General features: G+C 44.0%; 1 protein-coding gene and 1 long non-coding RNA gene across 6 annotated transcripts in view; one reads left to right on the forward strand and one right to left on the reverse strand.

The window, feature by feature from the left end:
• LOC142584880 (tryptase beta-2-like) overlaps positions 1–5,501 on the reverse strand; it is a 58,810-nt gene extending 53,309 nt beyond the window's left edge. The window contains exon 1 of one of the 5 annotated variants that reach the window (XM_075695204.1): positions 5,155–5,501. Coding sequence is in view for 1 of the 5 variants with exons in the window: in XM_075695200.1 (XP_075551315.1) it covers positions 5,155–5,196 (42 nt within the window). In the remaining 4 variants the exon portion in view is untranslated. Of the gene's footprint in view, positions 1–4,878; positions 5,095–5,154 lie in introns of those variants that run through there. The other 4 variants (XM_075695203.1, XM_075695202.1, XM_075695201.1 and 1 more) reach the window with 4 other exon arrangements.
• Positions 1,069–19,090, forward strand: LOC142584881 (uncharacterized). The gene is made up of 3 exons (XR_012828953.1): positions 1,069–1,353; positions 2,235–2,295; positions 19,035–19,090. It is a non-coding gene; the product is annotated as an uncharacterized LOC142584881 (long non-coding RNA).
• Positions 19,091–20,749: the final 1,659 nt, after the last annotated feature.

Below are 20,749 nucleotides of genomic sequence, written 5' to 3' on the forward strand. Positions count from 1 at the left end.
CGATAAGGCTTTTGCCTGATCGAGCGCGCAGATCCCGTATCGATAATATGGCGCGTTCGTGACTCCGGAATCGAGAACGCTTTGTCCGGCTGCGCAAAGTCAAACACTGACAGATGCTTAGACAGCATTTCCACCAAGGTATGGCGCTGCCTTGTGATGAGCGACTTGTTTATCATCGACAGAAGCTTTTTGTCTGAGACGTGGCGAAGGTCAGCTGGTTCACACGACGGGTCAGTTGTTAGTACGGCTACGGACGAAGACGTGTATTCTGTAAAGTAGGCGAGTTTCAAGCCGTCTGGAAGTAGGAAGGGTTCTGCCGAGCAGTTGGCCGTCCACAAGCCAGCAAGCCCGATGCCGACGGATACCACACAATGAGGGACAAAAACGTTCTTCTTCACACAATTTAGATGCATTGGCTCTACGGAGGCATCGCAACTGCCTGGAACTTCACCGCGACATACATCCGGCACGCACACATAGGTGGACGCAGGCACAACAGCATCTGCAGACACGCAAAGTTCACCTTGAGTGCAAGTCTCCTCTAAGAGACCGGACGAAACATGGCCACCGACGCAAACTACCCCCGTGCGACACTCAACGGTCGCACCACACTGTCGCAAAAAGTCGGTGCCCAAAATCACTTCGTGCGTCAATCGGGCTGTAGCTAAAAACTCCGTCGCGAAAACTCCACCAGCCAACGATACTTCAGCAGTGCACACACAAACAGGGTGTAACGACTCGCCACTCACTCCACAAAACGTTGCAGCCTGGTCCCACGGAAATACAACTTTGCGCCCTAACCGACATTTAAAACCGAGACCCACTACGGATACAGTTGCTCCGGTATCTACTAAAGCCATTGTAGGAACACCATCAACAAGTACATGCAATTTGTTCTTAATCATAGCAACTGCAGGGGGCATTTCTGTCGATAGCACGTGTCGAGCGACCTCACCCCTATTGGCCGCGCTAGCTGGTTTTGCGGTTGTGAAGGCGAGGAGGAGCGGCGCACTGGCGATGGAGATTGACGTAAACGCGGTGCACGAGAAGTTGCGGTGGCGTCAAACTTCTGTCAGATGCCGGCGAGCGGCTCCGAGAGCTTCTCTGCCAGTAATCATTTGCCGGGAGGGATGCCAGCTGACCAAGAGGTAGTGTACGGCTGTTGAGTTGTCCTCATAGGAGTTGTGGTCCTTGTTGAAGAGCCCGATCGACCATTCCACGTTGTTGGGCGACGATTGCAAAACCTCGCTATGTGGCCTGCGACACCGCATTGGAAGCACACCGGCAGATGCCGCAAATTTCGATGTTCTTCCACGTAGTCACGCATGTTGCTGTCGACTGCATAGCCAGCAGGTGGGTCACATTCATGGTATGCCAAACTTCGGTATTATTCGTCACATTTTCAGCGTCTCAAAGGTCCTGCAGTGGCGAATGACGTCAGACACGGAATCCAAGCTTTCCTTGCCAATCAAAAATTTTAGACGTCTTCGGCTATTCCTTTCAACAAATGTCCAACTTTGCCTTCTTCAGACATTTGAGATTTGACTATTTTACACAGTTTAAGCACTTCTTCGATATAAGTCGTACAGGTCTCGCCGGGAATCTGAGCTCTTTGCGAAAGCGTCTGTTCAGCGTGTTTCTTTTTTTTTGCGCTAGAGTCTCCAAAACACGCTCTGAGCTCCTGAACGAAAAGCTCCCATGAAGTGAGCATGTCTTCATGATTCTCATACCAGACGAGCGCAGTGTCGGTAAGGGAAAACGCAACATTGGACAACTGTGCGGTCGAGTTCCAACCGTTAGACCGGCTGACCCTTCGGTAGTTCGTGAGCCACTCGTCGACATCTTCTCCGGCTTTTCATCCGAAAGTGAGTGGCACCCGGTAGTATTGCCACGGAACACCAGGTGCTGGCCTTGAAGCCACGTTAGATCCTTCGGGAATCTGGCAGGCGTATTCAAGCATGTCAGGTGAAGGTGGCGGAAGTCCGGCAAGTCGACGGCTTCGACGAAGTTGTAGCAGCGTAGGCTCCGTGGTTACGAGGTGTACCCCGCACCTCCACCAATTTGCTACAAGGACGTGGAAAAGGGGTTTATTTTGCATGCGAGAGCAGGAACGGCAGGCTACGAAAAATAGGAATGACCGCTGCACAGTCTTCGTTTTCCTCTTCTCTTCTCTTCTTGATCCCCGTGTTCCTTTTACGCGCTTGGACCTAACAATATTTCCACTCTCTTTTCAGTGCGATGTCATTATTTGGGAACTCTACCAATCTTGCGGTATCACACTATGGATCTGGCTATGTATGTATGTATGTATGTATGTATGTATGTATGTATGTATGTATGTATGTATGTATGTATGTATGTATGTATGTATGTATGTATGTATGTATGTATGTATGTATGTATGTATGTATGTATGTACGTCCGTATGTATGTATGTAAGTATGTAGTAGTATGTGTACGCATGCACGTTTGTAGTGACAAAACTTGGCATGAACGGGGTTCATTGAAGACCACCACAGGCCGATCGGCACATGCTCCAAGTCGGCGTTAAAAAGTTTCTCTTAAGAGCGTTACATACCCAGCGGCTTATGTTGGCCTGAAAGAGGCTGATTGAAGAGTGGCCCATATATGTACTGATTTCCACGTACTCAGTGGCTGAAGTTGGTCTTAGGGTTGGTTTCGAACCATGTACTCTCAGCAAAGCAGCTTCTTCATCTAATTATTTGACCATCGACTAGACATTGACTCTGGTTGGAGGGAGAACGGTTAGATACGTACGTATAAGCGTACTTAGCCCCAGGAAAGTGCGTGAAGTGCATTAAGAATGTTAACGTATTAAAATGCTATACAAATAAAATGGCCGGTGCATCCATTCTTCAGCGAGGATTGCTGACTGTCACGCGATTAGCAATCACTGTTATGATTGTTTCGTAATTCGTAAGCATCGGTTTTATATGATGAATATAAAGAGGTACATACATACATACATACATACATACATACACACATACACACATACACACATACATACATACACACATACACACATACATACATACATACATACATACATACATACATACATACATACATACATACATACATACATACTTACATACATACTTACATACATACTTACATACATACATACATACATACATACATACATACATACATACATACATACATACATACATACATACATACATACATACATACATACATACATACATACATACATACATACATACATATAGACACACCGCAAATTAGGTGCAGGTCTGAAAGGATACTTTCAAATAACCTAACGAAGACGCAACGGACAGTTTACACATCTAGCATCTGTCAGTGGCGCTGCGCAAATGCTTCGTACTATATGTTAGGTTTTTACTCATTGCTTAAACGTCCTTCATGTACTAACATGAATAGTAGGAAAGACCAGACATACACTGCAGATCAAGTTATTGATGGTTAAGTGTTGTTAATATGGTGCTGTACAGGTTAAGCAGACTGAACTGCAGTCACTCAGTACTATTTAAGACGTGATCACTAAACCAAGTTGAACAAACGGAGTGTCAATTGAACAGAATGGTATAGCGCGACTACATAATTTTTCAGACATGGCATTACAGGAGTTAAAGAATTTACAGACTGGAATTACAGGCAATTACACACTGTTAAATGGCTTGCCATTTCTTACATTCATCAAATTCAACTAAGTACTGTTGAAGCAATACTTTGTTCGAGTGATTGCAAACATAATAATGCTACAAAATAACCTTAAACAAGCCTACAGTGTTTTTTTCGTGTTTTTAAGCTTTTTCACGCTGAATGGCCTCATAAACAAAAACAACCTTTCTGCTGACATGTGGCAAATATTATGGACAAAAATGGCCGACAGCTAACCTTGAGAATGAAGCTTCTTTGGCAGTAGTTGCTACGTTAAGCAGTTTGCACGTTTTACTACTATGATTCTTTAGTAAATGTTACTCGCTGCTATTACACAGTAATAACCGATTAACACATAGTTTTATGAGGTAGCCCTCGGTTTCGGTAGGATAACATGAGCGAAAATGTAAATGAAGATGAGAAAGTTTTGAAGCCATGCTGAAAAACAAAAGAAAATCGCTGCACCGCGGGCATTCACATTTGCTTACATTGCACCTCACCATTTGTTGTAGTGTGTGTGGCAAAGTACAAAAAAGTAATGCGCTAAGTCATGTACAGTCCGGCTGTGATAATCAATAGGCGAGTGCTATAAATATTTTTCCGGCTTCTGCCTACGTTTTTATAATACAAGTGGTTGCGATGTGTTTATCGTTTCAGCAGGTTTGTTGACTGCATTTTGTGGAGGCGTGGCGACACTAAATTATTTGTAAAGGTCTGTCCAGAACAAACATACCTGTTGAATCGTTAAAACCGAACATGGTTTACACATTGAAGACATGATAGACATGAAGACTGTTTCGAATTCCTATATAGCTTTTGAATTGATATCTGATAATTTTTGTAATTGGAGTTGTAAAAGTACAGCGACAAACATAACTCGCTCGTCCATACGCAGTTCAAGGTAAGCGAGGGATTGTCTTAACAGGCGTGTTAATTGGACAATATATCATGCTCTCAATCTGCATAATTATGTGTTCACGTTGGTGCGCTCCTAGTGTCTCGAATTTTCCAGCGGAATTCAGACTTTATTGCCTGGATTTGACTACCAAAATTTGTTTCGGACTCTAATTCACTTTCGGAGGAGGGTTTTGCGCCGATTTTTGCATGTTTGAATATTTGTAGAACCGCAAGTATTCTACCTTGATTTTTCCAATCAGATTTTGGCGAAAAATCTTGCATAATAAAATTAAATGATAAAATTGATGTTACCTTTGCGGGCCCCGAGAACACAGATGACAAGGGTTTCCAACCTTATCAAGACATACGCAATGTTTTCCAATAGTAATAATGCAGCTAACGTTGCACTGTACCTGCTTCGCAATAATGAAAATTCGAATGAATTAACTGCAACGTAATGCATTCTGACAGAGGGTCGACGAGCACGTTATACGCAGACGAGCACGTTCTTTGCCGACAGATGATACCCGTCTTCTATAGGTGCGGCGTCTCAGTACAGCTTCCAAGCCTACCTTCTAAGTGACTCACCTGAACGAAGAACACGGTGACAGCTGGAGCTTTCAGTTTCATGCTGCCCTTGAAATCTGTTTCGCTCGCGTAAGAGCCGAGTCTGCTTTGTTCTCGCCGCTTCAGTAGCCGCTTTTTTTTTCTCTAAGCTCGCCTTTCAGGAGCTCGTATAATATCGTCTCCAGCCGTGGAGCGCTCTTAAGGAACGTTGAGTTTGCACGGGATACCGCCAGCGCCGCACTGCCTTTTCATCGCTTCAGTGTCCTCGCCGCGTCTGTAGCAAGAGTGCGAGCTGCGAGCGCGTGCTATCATGTGCAGGTCGTACGTCATAGCACTTTCGAGGCGAGCGGCTAAGCGACAACATGAAAACAAAAGGAGCACCGTCTGCGGATTCTGCTGTTTCGGGTCACATCGCAAGCTTCTACGCGGAGCACACGTACATCGAAGACGCGTTGTACCTAATTTCAAAAAAGCAAAAATAAAAATAAATAGACACATAAAAGATTCGAAGCTTGCAATCTATACGGCTCACAACAATGTGACGTCAAAGAAGCTCCACTCTCTTCGTCCCATTGTGCACAGCCGTGCGGTTTCTGAAGTATCTGGACGCTCGCGAACAGAAGTGCGTAAGCAGGATCAGACAGTTCGCTAGTAATTGATTTTTCGTTTGTTTGAATCCATTCTGTAAAAGGATGCATCCGACAAGAGCAATCGACCCGGAAAGCTGTGTTTCATTTCCGTTTTGTATGAGGCAGCGGACTGCATTATTTAGCCTTTCATTGCTTAATGTCCGAGGTGCGCTGGTCTTTGAAGTTTGCGCTGGTGTCTTCCGCTCAAGAGTCCTTTATGTATAAGCAGCAAAAGATTTTCTTTTGATTTCGCACCCAGGAACCGCGCTCGCCAAGCACTTAGGAACTTGAGAACAAGCACTTAAGAACAATGACAACCCTTACGCATAATATCTATGCCAAAACACCGTATGATGGTTTAAAGATTGCCACAGCATAAAAATAGAACTTTTTCGTTTCGTTTCGGAAGAATTTGAAAACCCAAGGGCTAGGCGATAGATGTGCTCGCCTTGGTCTTTCCACAGCTTACGTTTCAAAGACATGTCGCAAACGCCGCCGTGGTTTATGAGCGCAGCTAAATTTTATCGGCATTTCCTATTGTGATGCTAATAACATTGCACCATGGACAATTGGTAACGTAATGCTTTAGAGGAGCGACTGTCTGGCTAGTTCCGGGCTATGTAGCGCCTGTGTGTACCTGTGATGTACCCCAAAACGGTGGCGCAACCCAAAGTTAGTAGCAGCGAGTACCGAGCAGATACGGTAAGACCGCTGGAGCAGCGTGACGTGTTAGACGTCGCGCTCTCTTCTAAGCGGTCGCTAATATTTTCCGCCATCGGCTTGGTGTCGCCCTCGTCAGGCCAATGAAGTCTTAGCGTCGCCATGTTCGGCCGTTACCTCCATTGTGCCATCGCCATCGTGACGTCGCTGTCGTCGTTATGCTGTTATCATTGGCGTCCTTATGGAGCTACGTACCATTTTATGCCTCTTCCAGTGAGAAGGAGTGATTTTGGAAGTGAAGAGGAGCTATTTTATGTAGCCCATAAGGGAGCATGGTGCAGGCTGTGCTGCCTATGACGCGTCTGGACATCAAGCGGTTTTGCCAGAGTCAGCTTAAATGTCTGCAGTGGGTCCAGCAGAATGCCGTTCTGAACTTGGGAGGCACCAGATGACTTCTGTGGAGCGATTGAAAAGACACAGAAAGAGAAAACTACAAAGATAGAGAAATTTCTAATATAAGATACACTGAAAAACCGGCCTCAACCATTGTGTTTTGCCTTCCTACTGAGCCTCACCGTGAGGTGTGGAGTGTCGTACCTGAAGTTGTTGTCCAGTGCTAATTGCGGCAATCATTCCAGGTCTCCAGAGATAGCCGTGTGAAGAGCTTGTATATTTTGGTACTAGTTCCTGTTACACTTTCATTAAGAAAACTCCGTCGCTTCCGGAACTGAGGAAATCCCATGAACGGCGGATACTAATTCATATATGTCAGGAACGAATTTTGAAAGTGCGGACACTGTAGAAAAAGTGTATATATATATATTGTCACGTGGTGGTTACGTTGAAGAACACAGTAGCAATACTGTGAAAGACAGAACGTTTATTGGGTGAACCTGTGCCCACAACAACAGGCTACAATTATCGCACAACGATAGCGGCGAACACGGTCGGCAATCGTCGAAAATCTGATCAGTGGGTCAAGCGCGTCGTCTTTTATACATCAGTCGTCGAATGTTCCACAGTAATCGTTGGGACCCGCGTGCCTTCCACAAAGTTCTAGATTATTCGCGTAACGCACACATGCAATCAGGTTACACAAGTTGCGGTGAAAGACAGTGGACAGAACCGTCGATAACATTCCAGAAACCGCTTTTACATGCAGGCGCGTCCTGCGCTGTGCGATAACATTTGTTAGGCGGTGAGATGTGGTCGCCCGATCAAGATAAAGAAGTACACGTGCCAATATATATATATATATATATATATATATATATATATATATATATATATATATATATATATATATATATATATATATATATAGCGTCATAGCCGCTATACACTAAGGTTCGGTTCCGTATATATATATATATATATACATATATATATATATATATATATATATATATGCGATACGGTAGGACAATTTCAGTCGTGTATGTAGAAGATCCCCAAATGTCCCAGAAAAAGTAGATATGGATATAGAATGCATAACACCTAAAAATGGAAGAGCAAAATAGATTTACAATTCGGAGAAGCAAGGTCGGAACGCAACCGATTTAGGAATGTGGTAGAAGGATGCTGGTTCACAAGTAACTGCGCGGGAGAATTAGAACTTGCCTAAGCAGCTTTTCGTAAAATACAGATTCGTTGCTGCCGAAATTGCATATTTCTCATACAGTAAGCAAGCAGCCTAGTCATACAAAGCTAGTCAAAATGCCGAAGTTGTGATAACATTTAACATGACTTCAAGCAGCGCCTGTTTCCACAATTTATCGGTGAAATTCTAACAAGATAGCATCATTATGTAATAAATCATTGTCTTGCAGCCATCAATAACGCATAACAGGAAGCAGCTGCGACAGAACGATGCATCCCTATCTAAGTATGCAACAGAATACTGTAAATGAGATGATTTTAACGTCTCGACAACTGCGTGTGCGTGCGTCACTCGCGACCTTGCGCAGTCTAATTTATCAAAACGACGTTTCTATACCCCTATTTCTTCCAAAGTTGTGATTTAGGGCATACTCTTAAAAGCTGACGTATAGTCAGAACAATGGGTTTTATGTAAGGCACCTCCAGAGTGCGTGAAGGCAACTTATAATACTACGGAGAAATATGTGGATGGGATCAAACCTATGTATTGATACAACGAAGCTTATTGCTTTAAACACTAAGCCGCGATCGCACACGCGACCTCTTGCTCCAAAGTCGCTCTTTCAAATGTCTGGCACGTGCGTGAAGGGCCAGCTTCTCGTATTCTTCCCTGAGAACAGCTATTATTTTAAGAACATGCGTTAGAGAGGACATGCCTTTGACATGCCTTTGGGTTCGACCCATATTTTTCGAGAAAATACCTGCAAAGTACTGATGTCTTCCTAAAAGATATTTCAAGAAAACTGGCTGTTAACGGCTCTTCCATTGGGGTCACATCTTGCGGTGTTCCGAGCTTTCGAGGGAGACGATCAACTTAGCCGCGTGTGTTCTTTGCGCCCGAAGTGGACGCCTATTTGGTAGCCACTAAGAGCGTGACAGAGCGCACCAAGGAGAACGCTCCGAGTAAAAAGAAGGCGTTTATTAGACGTCGTTTTCGACGTTGGCTAACTAACTGGTGGTGCGCATGAGTCGGGAACCCGCTTCTCATGGGTGACAAAACACTGTTAGAACACGCAGCTACGGGAGGATGGCTCCCAATGGCTGCGCTACTAGAGCCATGTTCCGTCATCGTGATAGCCTCCGAGGGCAAGCTGTTGTAGTATGGGCATGCACGTGAAGTGAGTCGCATCTGTTTGATGTAGCGTCCAGGTCAGAAACAGCCAACAGGTACGCCCATGTCTCTTTGCCGCATAGAAAACAAAGTTGAGCTTTCTTTTATATGCGGCAAAAATACAGGTGCTGGGCTGTGGCGGTCACGTGCTGGGCCGTGATAGCGTAACATTACAATCGTCCATAGCCTGAAGAGAGCACTTGAAGACGGGGTATCAAGGAAGTGCTGGCCACGTATACAGGAGTGGCATGGAATCGCGCGGCAGCACAGTGACTCCAAAATGAGCACTAAGCGTCAAGGACACCCAAGCTCGAAAGAAGCGTCGCGCGAAAAAGGAACACTGACGCTCTCCCTAGGGCATTTAAGCGAAGAGTGTCTTCATTCTCGCTTCCCACACCTCCACCAGATGTCACGTGGTAGTGACTGTGACGAACACAGTAGCGAGACTGTAAATGGCGAAACTAAATCGTTATTGGGCGAACTTATCCCCTCAAAACTAAGTTACACTAAAAAACGGCGATAGCGGTGAACACACTCGGCGATCGTCGAAAATCTAATCAGCAGGTCAAGTGCGTCGACTTTTGTACATCAGTCATCGAAGGCTCCCGAGTAATCGCTGAGGCCCGCGCGTCTGCCGGAAAGTTCTACACCATTCGCGTCGCGCGATGAAATCAGATTACACAAGGTTCGGTGAAAACAGACAGTAGATAGAACCATCCATACCTTCCGAGAAACTTGCTATATATGCCGGCGCCTCCTGCACTGTGCGATATTTCCGAGGTGGTGAAACGCGGTCACCCGATCAAGGTAAACAAGTACACGTGTCAATATTATATTGCACGATATAGGTCCATACAGCCCAGATATATCATTAAATTAACAAAACGTGAATACCATGTGCACACAATTATATTTTTATTGTTTATCATCAGGCGAATATGTACGGCACTGTGCATATACACCACGCTCATCATTTGTCTACACGCTAATAGGAAGTTTGTTTATAGTTATGTGCGAGAAAAATACTAAACACCATTTCAACTGCATTACGTCTGGCGAGCATATCTCATATGAGCCTCTCAATTGTACGTGCCAATTCGACCGAGTCATACAGGCATACGGTGCGATTCAACAAGCATGCACCTATTTACGGGGCCAATATGTCGCATCAATTCCTTTGTGGTGGTTAAATTTACTTTCGTTATTAATATCTACCGTCCGTATATACGACCTATCGGTGACAGCGTACGCGCAGCATGGCAAGGAGAAGCCCTTGCGAGTATGGCACCTTGATCCAGCTTGCCTGCTCTATCGCCGACGCCCCGTCACAGGAATATATATATATATATATACATATATATGTGTGTGTGTGTGTGTGTGTATAGCGGAACCGTCAGAATAAGGTGATCGCAATCGCGCCTAGAACCTACTGTGTCACGCAATAAATAAAAAGCGAATGCCAATAGAGCCGCCACGATAAGGAAGTAACCAACATTTCACGTACCGTGAACACGTTAAAATGTTGTGAAAACGTTATTTTACGACTAGCGCTGGCCACACAGAAAGCGTTGTCGGCCGCACATGCCAAACTCGGTCGGAGGTCTGTCGGGGTGAGCAAGCAATTGTTGACTCGGGCTGGGGCCGGGCTTCGACCTACGAGTGTCTGGGGAACATTCATTGCCGACAGCCCGGATGTCAGCGAGTTTCTGAAAGTTTTGCGTGAGGGAAACGCAAGCGCCTTTCAAATATGTTGATTTCGACGACAAATTTAAAACTACAATAGGGCAGTGCGAAGCGCTGGGCCGCGCAACTTGCCAAGCAATCTCTGCTCGGGCTAATCACAAGTCGTATATCGAACCCCGCGCCGTAAGTACGGGCTATTTTCTCATGCCCTTCATCTGCGGGGTTCCCTCACGCAGCGAGCACAACAACCGGCTGTAATCCGAGCGTAGCGCGAACGTGAGGCGGCACACATCGACGGGAGCTTTGCCCAGGCCGGATTACCAAACGGCAAGAAACTGCCGTATTTTAATAAGTCGTGGTTATCAGCGCGTGAAATGACAAGGAAGAGCTCGATCAGAATCTACGCTTATCCGTGCCGGCCTGGTGGCCGTTGTCGCGGATAAGACATGTAGCATTATAGAAACGTATTCACGAACCAATACCAGCCCTGCTTGTGTATTTATTACCATTTTCTCCTCATCGTACTTGGTAACACTTGGTAAGAGCGCTAGCTGTTACCAAATGCGCGACAGATACTAACCAATTCGCCCACTTTGCTGTTCTGCTGACATAATATGACTGATGTGAAAATTATTCTAATACATGCACATATGTTATTCACATGCGCATCTTTTGCTTATACTTCAGCATGAAAAATAAACAGCGATGCTCCATCTGTATATTTTCACAGAATTACATTTTACTTTCTTTCTTTTTCCTTTTTTTGCTGTGCGGTACGTACAAGATATACAAATAAAATATATGTTATTTCTGCACTACTCCATCACTTGAGAACAGCAAATCAGGTTATTTTATTTTCTTAATGTTTTAAAGTTTGTATTCAGTATGAGACAACTAACACTTAGTTCGGTTGGCTTTTAGCAAGCTCGTGGTCAACAGCGACACGTATGTTTGGGACTCGGAAGCAAACTGTGAAGCAAGTGTATCTCAGCGTGCTTCCGAATGACAACCCGAACCCGCACCTTCTGCAAGTGTGTGGAAACTGACAGCGTATGCAACCACACACCTATAACACTTCTACAAACCTGTAATTCTTATTTCACCAGCATTTCAAGTGTTATGTCAAAATTTGTGTCACTTTCATCGCGTATTTATCCATGCTCGACATCTCTTCGTGTACTAACCAAGTCGTGGCTAAACGATACCATATCCAATAAGCGTTTTTTCCACATCTGCTTACAACACTTTTCGTTGTGAATGGTGCAACTGCAAAGAAGGTGGCATGCTCATAGCTTTAAAAAAACAATTTCTGCTAATGGACCTTATGACATGAAAGAGAACAATCTGCTGCGACTAGGCCAGGCTATTGTCATTAGCCGTATATTATATGCAACCTCCTACCTAAATCTCCAAGTAGCAGAAAAGACAAAGATCGAAGGTATCATTATACGGTCATTCAAATAACGCAGGATTTCCGATAAACACAAAGAATGACAGGTTAGTCCTAGGCTTAGGTGTCTGCAACGCGTTCGAAGAATCATAGAAGCCCATACGATAGCGCCATATGAGACTCACACAAACCCCTGCTGGCAGACAAATATGTAACCAGCTTACAATAGCACACACATCACAGCATGACACTAAAGTAGATATTCCCCATGACATAAGGAAACAGCTTATTATCCCACCGCTAGCCAAAAACTTTCATCCAGAACACCACAGGGAAAGGCGGGAAGAAAGGGCAAAGGCTACACAGAGGAGGTTCCAATGCCCTCTGGGCGTGGTGTATGTCGTCGCAGCAGAGTCCACGACCAATCAAAACATGTCTATCATTGCAGTAACTTGGAGGGTGATCTTAATGTCAGCGGATCTATTAAAACCCACCGAGCAGAGGTGGCTGAGAAATCGGCCATTGCTCTCGCAATTGCTCCCACACTGGCCACGATAATATTCAGATTCTAAATCCGCAATTTCAAATTACCCAATGGGGCGCATTTCACACGAATCACAGCGAATCCCGCCAAACTTCCACAGTCAGCTGGTTGTTCATATCATCTGGGCGCCTGCGCACTCCTTCCCCTCCGGCTACGAGGCGGCCAGCACGGTGGCTCGAAGACTCACAAGCCGAGCCACCGGGGTGCCGCGGCTGGGGCTGACAGGGGACCGGATTGTTGGTTACAGGGGGATAACTGACCATGAGAGATTGGGGAGGGTGCGTTTTCCTTCCGCACACTCATCGCTTAATAAGCAGCAGAAAGTGGCATGGCGCCTCCTTCAAACTAATGCGTATCCAAATCCGGTGGCTTACAGTCATTATAATCCAGAACAATATTCAGACAAATATAAATTTTGTCAAGAAAGGGTGGACCTGGATTACATTATTTGGGCCTTCCCATGGGTGCCCTGACAGGGCCAAAAAGTTTAGTATTGGAAGCAGTTGGAGAAAGTGCTGCGCAGCTCGGCCTCCGAAAACCAACTTTTGGCCGTTCAGCAGGCCGAGGATGCCGCCAGAGCCCAAGGGCTTCTGGCCGCCATCTAGGTGGGGTTGGCCCGAACAATCGGCCAACTACATAAATAAAAGTTATTTCTCTCTCCCTTGCAGTTCCAAGTGACATTAGTTGATTCCTAGATCACATTTACAATTCACTTCAATGTTCAAGCAGAAATTTTATCATAGGTGCATACTACTGCCCTCCAGATGTAGATGATGCAATTTCAAGCGAACTTGAAAGCACTTTAAATGAAGTCCGCATGCTATTTCGGCGTTCTACTCTGAACATTTATGACAATTTTAAATTCTCCGTTATTAAAGCGACAACAGAATCTTTCGTAGCTGCTCAAAGTCAAGAGTATATTTTCCTTCCTCCCTGTCTACACTTCCCGTTATCTCAACTCATTACTCTCCCAGCTTGTTTGTCATGTACATTGGTCAATATTCTAGACCTCATCTAGACGACCGATCCTCTAATCTGTTTTAGCAATACTCACCGGGACAGGCTGTCGGATCACGCTTTTATAGTAGGTCTGCTGAACTTCTGATTAAAAAACAATAAAAAAAACTTTACTTGGAAAATTTACTCTACTCGGCATAACAACAACTTTACTCGGCTTAATGCTGAATTAGTCACCTTTGCAGGCATACTGGCATTGTCGTGTTAGTATGCCTCCACAATAATGCCAGTATATACGCAAATAGAACCAGGAACACCTTAGACTTCCGTCTACCAAAGGACCAGGCAGGATTCCGTAAAGGCTACTCAACAATAGACCATATTGACACTATCAATCCGGTGATAGAGAAATGTGCGGAATATAACCAACCCTTATATATAGCTTTCATTGATTATGAGAAAGGGTTTGATTCAGTCGAAACCTCAGCAGTCATGGAGGCATTGCGGAATCAGGGTGCAGACGAGCCGAATGTAAAAATACTGAAAGATATCTATAGCGGCTCCACAGCCACCGTAGTCCTCCATAAAGAAAGCAACAAAATCCCAATAAAGAAAGGCGTCAGACAGGGAGGTACAATCTCTCCAATGCTATTGTCACGTGGTGGTGACGTGGAACAACACAGTAGCAGTACTGTGAAAGACAAAAGTGAATTTAATTTGGCGAACCCGTGCCCACAGGAACAGGCTACACTTATAGCTCAACGATAGCGGCGAACGCGGTCAGCGATCGTCGAAAATCTGATCTGCCGGTCAAGCGCGTCGGCTTTTATACAACAATCGTCGAATGTTCCAGACTAATCGCTGGGACCCGCGTGCCTTCCACAAAGTTCTACCCTATTCGCGTCGCGCATACATGCAAACAGATTACACAAGGTTCGGTGACAGACAGCAGATGGAACGATCGATAACATTCCAGAAACTTCCTATACATGCAGGCGCGTCCTGCGCTGCGTGATAACATTTGTTAAGCGGTGAAGCGTGGTCGCTCGAGAAAGATAAACATGTACACGTGTCACTATTCACAGCGTGTTTGCAGGAAGTATTCAGAGACCTGGATTGGCAAGAATTAGGGATAAGAGTTAATGGAGAATACCTTAGTAACTTGAGATTCGCTGATGATATTGCCTTGCTTAGTAACATAGGGGACCAACTGCAATGCATGCTCACTGACCTGGAGAGGCGAAGCCGAAGGGTGGTTCTAAAAATTAATCTGCAGAAAACTAAAGTAATGTTTAACAGTCTCGGAAGAGAACAGCAGTATACGATAGGTAGCGAGGTATTGGAAGTGGTAAGGGAATACATCTAGTTAGGACGGCTAGTGACTGCGGATCCAGATCATGAGACTGAAATAATCAGAAGAATAAGAATGGGGTGGGGTGCGTTTGGCAGACATTCTCAGATTATGAACGCAGGTTGCCATTATCACTCACGAGAAAAGTACATAACAGCTGTGTCTTACCAGTACTCACGTACGGGGCAGAAACCTGGAGGCTTACGAAAAGGGTTCTACTTAAATTGGGGACGACGCAACGAGTTATGGAAAGAAGAATGATAGGTGTAACGTTAAGGGGTAAGAAAAGAGCAGATTGGGTGATGGAAGGAACAAACGGGAGGCAATGATAGCTTAGTTGAAATCAGGAAAGAAAAATGGCGGGGGGGGGGGGGGGCATGGGCAGGACGTGTAATGAACAGGGAAGATAACCGATGGTCGTTAAGGGTTACGGACTGGATTTCAAGGGAAGGGAAGCGTAACAGGGGGCGGCCGAAAGTTAGGTGGGCGGAAGAGATTAAGAAGTTTGCAGGGACAACATGGCCCCAATTAGTACATCACCGTGGTAGTTGGGGAAGTATGTGAGAGGCTTTGCCCTGCAGTGGGCGTAACCAGACTGATGATGATGATGATAATAATGCAGGCTTACTGGAGCTATTGGTTATGTTTAGAGGCACCCTTGCAATTATTATCAAAATGTTCGTCCTTGTTCTCAGCATTAGATAAAATAAAACATTCAATAAATGCCTGTAGCAGCTCAATAACAAAATGAACTGCCTGCCTTTATAGATTGGTGAATAAAAGAAACAATTCCAAGACATGCAAACACATATTATGTGACAAATACCAGATGCTACTAAATTCCACACGTCGGCACATTTACGGCTATGATTTATCATGAATAATAGTGATTATGCCGCGTAATAACTATTCTCAGCTTGAGAGAATCCTAATCCTGGTGGTGACGCAGTTCCGACGTTATAGTGTGTATAGTGTCTAAATGACATGCTTTGTTGAATGTCTACCTGGGAAGACATCACTACATGCCCTAATTTCCCCACGCGATCTGACATGTCTGAAGTTGTTATGAATGAGTCGGGCATTTTTATCTTACTAATCAGATTAAAAACTTCATGTACATCACATCACAACAAATTTAATACAAGCTACTCAAGAATGTGTCACGGCGTATCTATGACATACCCACATTGTTCCATTCTTCAAGACTGGCGAGTGGTTAAAGTCATCCCATTCTACAAATCTGGCGATTGTCTTTCGCCCCTTGACTACCCTTGAATATCATTAACCAGTACAATTTGGAAATTTTTGGAACACCTTAATACTTAAAAGTGGATAGATCCGCTTTTTTGCGAGCCCTCGTCTTCCACAAAAGAACAGATTTGTGGATGGAATAAACATTTAATTGACTGATAAAAAAAGTAATCAACTATTTCGAGGATCAAAGTTTAACATTTAACTACCAACAGAGCTTTCGAAATCACTATTTTTGAGACACACAGCTCGCTGGATTTCTTTGCAACTTGTATGAATCTACTGATGCTGGATTCCAGGTTGACGTCATATTCCTAGACTTCTTGAAAGTGTTCGACAGTGTGCCTAATTACAGACCTCTGGCTAAACCTTCAAGACCTAATATTCATGCCATTATTATAAAGTGTACGTATGATTTCTAAGCGTCTAAACTGCACTACACCTCTGCTAGCAACTTTTGCTCCACCATAATTCCGTCACATTTGGAGTGCCTCAGAAGAGTGTGCTTGAGTCATTAGTCTTCCTTAATTGTGCATATTAAAGAATTGTCCAACGGTGTTTCTAGCCGCATTAGATTTTTTGTCAATGATTGTGTACGTTATCGTAACATACACTGTGATAAAAATCTTACAACTCTCCTAAATAATTTAGATGCAATTCCCACATAGTGCAAGTGATGATTGTTGCCCTCAAATTATGCGAAAACGAAATTTATATGTTTGACTAGCTGAGCTGCTCGAGTATCCACTTCATATGATTTAGAACAGAGTATTGTGGAACTCTTCCTACCTATAAGTATGAATGCTTTCATTTACATTACGACGAAACATGAAAGCATCACATTTACTCCTACTTTGCTGCAGCTCATCACTCTCTCGGCATCATCAAACGGCACCTAAAGCATGCTCCTCTTAACATACATAAACTTGCTTACACTACACTAATCCACACAAAGCTGAATACGCATCGGTAATATAGGACTCCGGCAGCCATACATTGTGGACGAAATTGAATTTCTTCGAAACTGGGCTGCTCGCTTCATCTTTTCCGATTATTCATCTCACACTAGCGTGTCATCATTAAAAGCACGTATTGATTTACAAGCACTATCCATTCACCACAAATCAGTGCGTCTTTGCCTGCTTGACAAACTTTATAACCATACTTTTCTTCTCAATGATTTCTTTCGGGTACCGCCTGTCGTCTTTTCATGCCGGGATCACCTTCTCAAATTCAAGTGCATACCATGTCATAAGCTATAATATGTATGCTCTTTTATAGCCTGCGCCATAACTGATTGGAACTGCTTGCCCTCTGATATTGCCACAGAATCTGGCCCTATAAGATTTCAGGACGTACCAGGCACTGTTAATTAGTTGCCTTTTTATTACATTTTCGTTTAGTTGTTGTTGCGAGTTACATACCGGTAATAATACCGTAGTCGATGTGAGAACGCAAATCTTCAGAATTGGGTTGTGCTTCGAGCCTAACTTTCGTTTTGCAAATTATATGATTTCCTAAATTCTGCTTCTTTATAGCTAACCACTGTTGGTATACTTTTGTTCTGTACTTTGTCCTATTATTTATTGTCATAATTACATTGTAATATCTTTTATATATGCACACCCCTGCCTTATCTAATGCGCTCAACGGAATGCCTTTAACGGTACCGTGTATCAAAAACTACACAATAACCTCCATTGGTTTTGGGCGCTATAAGAGACATACAAAGGGGAGGATCGGGCATGGTGAAGGGACGAAGTACATATTGACAGGACATAAGGACAGAAATGTGTCATCTAGCACCCGAAAACATACTTTAGTAAAACCTACCAACTTGTCCAAAAAGTCTAAAGGAAACTAACATTTTTGTTTTGATGAGAAATGTACAATAGTGGAACATAATGCGGCCCAAAATGGAATCGTTAGTTATGTGAAGAGAACTACATACACAAAGAAAAATAACATGCCTGCTTCTACTTCTGCAGTACTGAAAGAAAGCTACAGAATCACTAATGCAAAAAGTAAATGCATACAGCCACCGCCAAAATGCACACCCCAAGCTATTGCAACTCAATCGTTCAAGGCACCTAGCGAAAAGGCTTCGGGCAGCCTCAAATAGCTTCTTTTAAACCCCCTTATTTGGAAGCCAAAAAAGCAAATTGATTTGCATTTCACAAATAATGCCAGAATAATATTCGCTGACGAATATATTTGTGAACCCACGAGAGGTTTCAAATGCATTACATCGACACTAAATAGCTAAACATAGTCGAGAACTCGGCTGTGCATTGCAATTGAAGGAATGCTACACCGAGAAGCCTCATTCTCCTTCGAAATCTTAGGCAACTCTAATTTTCATCTGTTACGCATACGAGGTGGCGCTTTGCGACGACGAATTGCACAAACCTTGTCGCGATCTCCTTTCGAGTGGGCGCCCGCAGATGTGAAGTTGAGGTAATACTTCCTTTAGCAACGTAATCCTGCAGAGTGTAGCAGCAACCAGCACGAGAAGGCACTCTCCAAGAAAGCCGTCCACGTCTTCGGCTAAAGAACTGGAGAGAAAACATTATATGTATTTTCTTAAACGTTATTCGTGCGAGAATAATAGATTCATGTATTACCACTACTTATATTTACTCCTCTGTATTCGCATTTGAATTTAGGTCGTGAACTTTTTGTCCGTGCTCTAAGAAAATTGAAGTTCCTGGTGAATATTTTTGTAAGTATTGATGCATTCCAACAGCAAATTTTGAACTCCTTGTACCATTTTGTCAAGAAGCATAATTGAATACGGTCATTATGTGCTTCTAATGTGACGACACTGTGAGAATGATTACGCTGTATATTCGAGATATCTCACAAGTGTTTATAAAATTACAAGTGTTACAATTACAAGTTATCAGGTGAACAGGCTGCAAGAGCTTAACTAAAGTCGTTCTCTAATATGGAACATCAGCACTGAGCGAGAAAAAAAGGGGTAAACCGAGGGGCCCAATTTTATTACTCATATCATAAGAAGCCAACAAACACTGACACGAAGGACAACGTAGGGGAAATTACTTGTGCTTAATAAATGAAATAAAGAAACGATAAGTTAATCGAAATTAAAGTGGATGAAAAAACAACTTGCCGTAGGGGCGGAACGATCCCACAACGTTCGCATGACGCGTGCGCTGCTCTAACAATTGAGCTACCACGGCGCCGTTTCCCCGTCCACTTTCAGGCTATATATGTTTTCCTAGTAGAACTCAGGGAGTCTTATCCAGCGCCACCACTCACAAACCTTGCCGGTGTATGTGGAACATCCTTTCTGCCGAAAACGTCACCAGAACGTGATCTTTTTGGGTGAAGGCAACCAGTCAATAAACCCACAGATGCTACCTGAAGGCATCAGTGTTGGCGGATTCGAGACCCCCGTTTTGTACTAAACGAGAAGAAAGGGGATTAACCTAGGGGCCCGATTTTTATTAGTCATATCATAAGAAGCCAACAAACACTGACACCAACATGTAACATGAGCATTGGTCATTTAGTCCTGAAAGAATATCTGCATTACTTCCACGGCACTCCACTACACGTAATGTACCCGTCAATATTTACAAGAGACTGCCGATTCTGCAGTAAACCTGCAGTGAAGGAACCCGTAGAACATGCTTATCCAAGCAGCCTCAGAAAACCAGGGGGAGGCACATCTGACACGCCCAAAGTCTAGGGACCAACTTCGGCTGGTGAGGAGGTGCCAGGCTAGCGGCACACGGCCACGGCTGCGTGAAATAGGGTGGCCACCCACCTTCAGGCATCAACAGCTTGCTCTCCGAAACACGGTTTATTCACTCACTCACTTGTTGTTGAACTCCTCGTTTCCGGAAGGCTCACGCCATTCTATCTTTATTTAAAAAGAAATCAATTGATCGCATCGCAATATCATCGAAAGACAACCCCACGTAAGCATGCGTGTCTATTTCTATTTCCTTGTGGCAGTACAACAAAAAAGAATATTCACAACAGAAAACCCAACAAATGGTAACAGTGAAATATCGAAACTTTTTCCCCTAGACCCCTCTCTATGTGAGCTTCAGCCTCTTCTAAAGATGAGCCGCCTTTTTAATCTATCCTATTTTTTCACCGGATTATTATTGTTATGCAGTCAACGTTTGACGCAAGCTTTGCGTTGTGTAGGCTAAGCGTCTTGGATGCTGTCACCAAATCTAATACTAAACCGTTTTAACTAATCACACTGCGCGCGCAACGCGAATGCTGTTGTCTATACAAGTGATTACTACTATATCTATGCTGTAAACATCGAACGCATTTATGGGTAGCGCTTGGTTTATGCCACTGGTGACTTATCTGCTCATGGCATAAACCAAGCGCTACC

The sequence above is a fragment of the Dermacentor variabilis genome, chromosome 6, assembly GCF_050947875.1.
Source record: "Dermacentor variabilis isolate Ectoservices chromosome 6, ASM5094787v1, whole genome shotgun sequence".
In the NCBI taxonomy this organism is placed as follows: Eukaryota; Metazoa; Arthropoda; class Arachnida; order Ixodida; family Ixodidae; genus Dermacentor; species Dermacentor variabilis.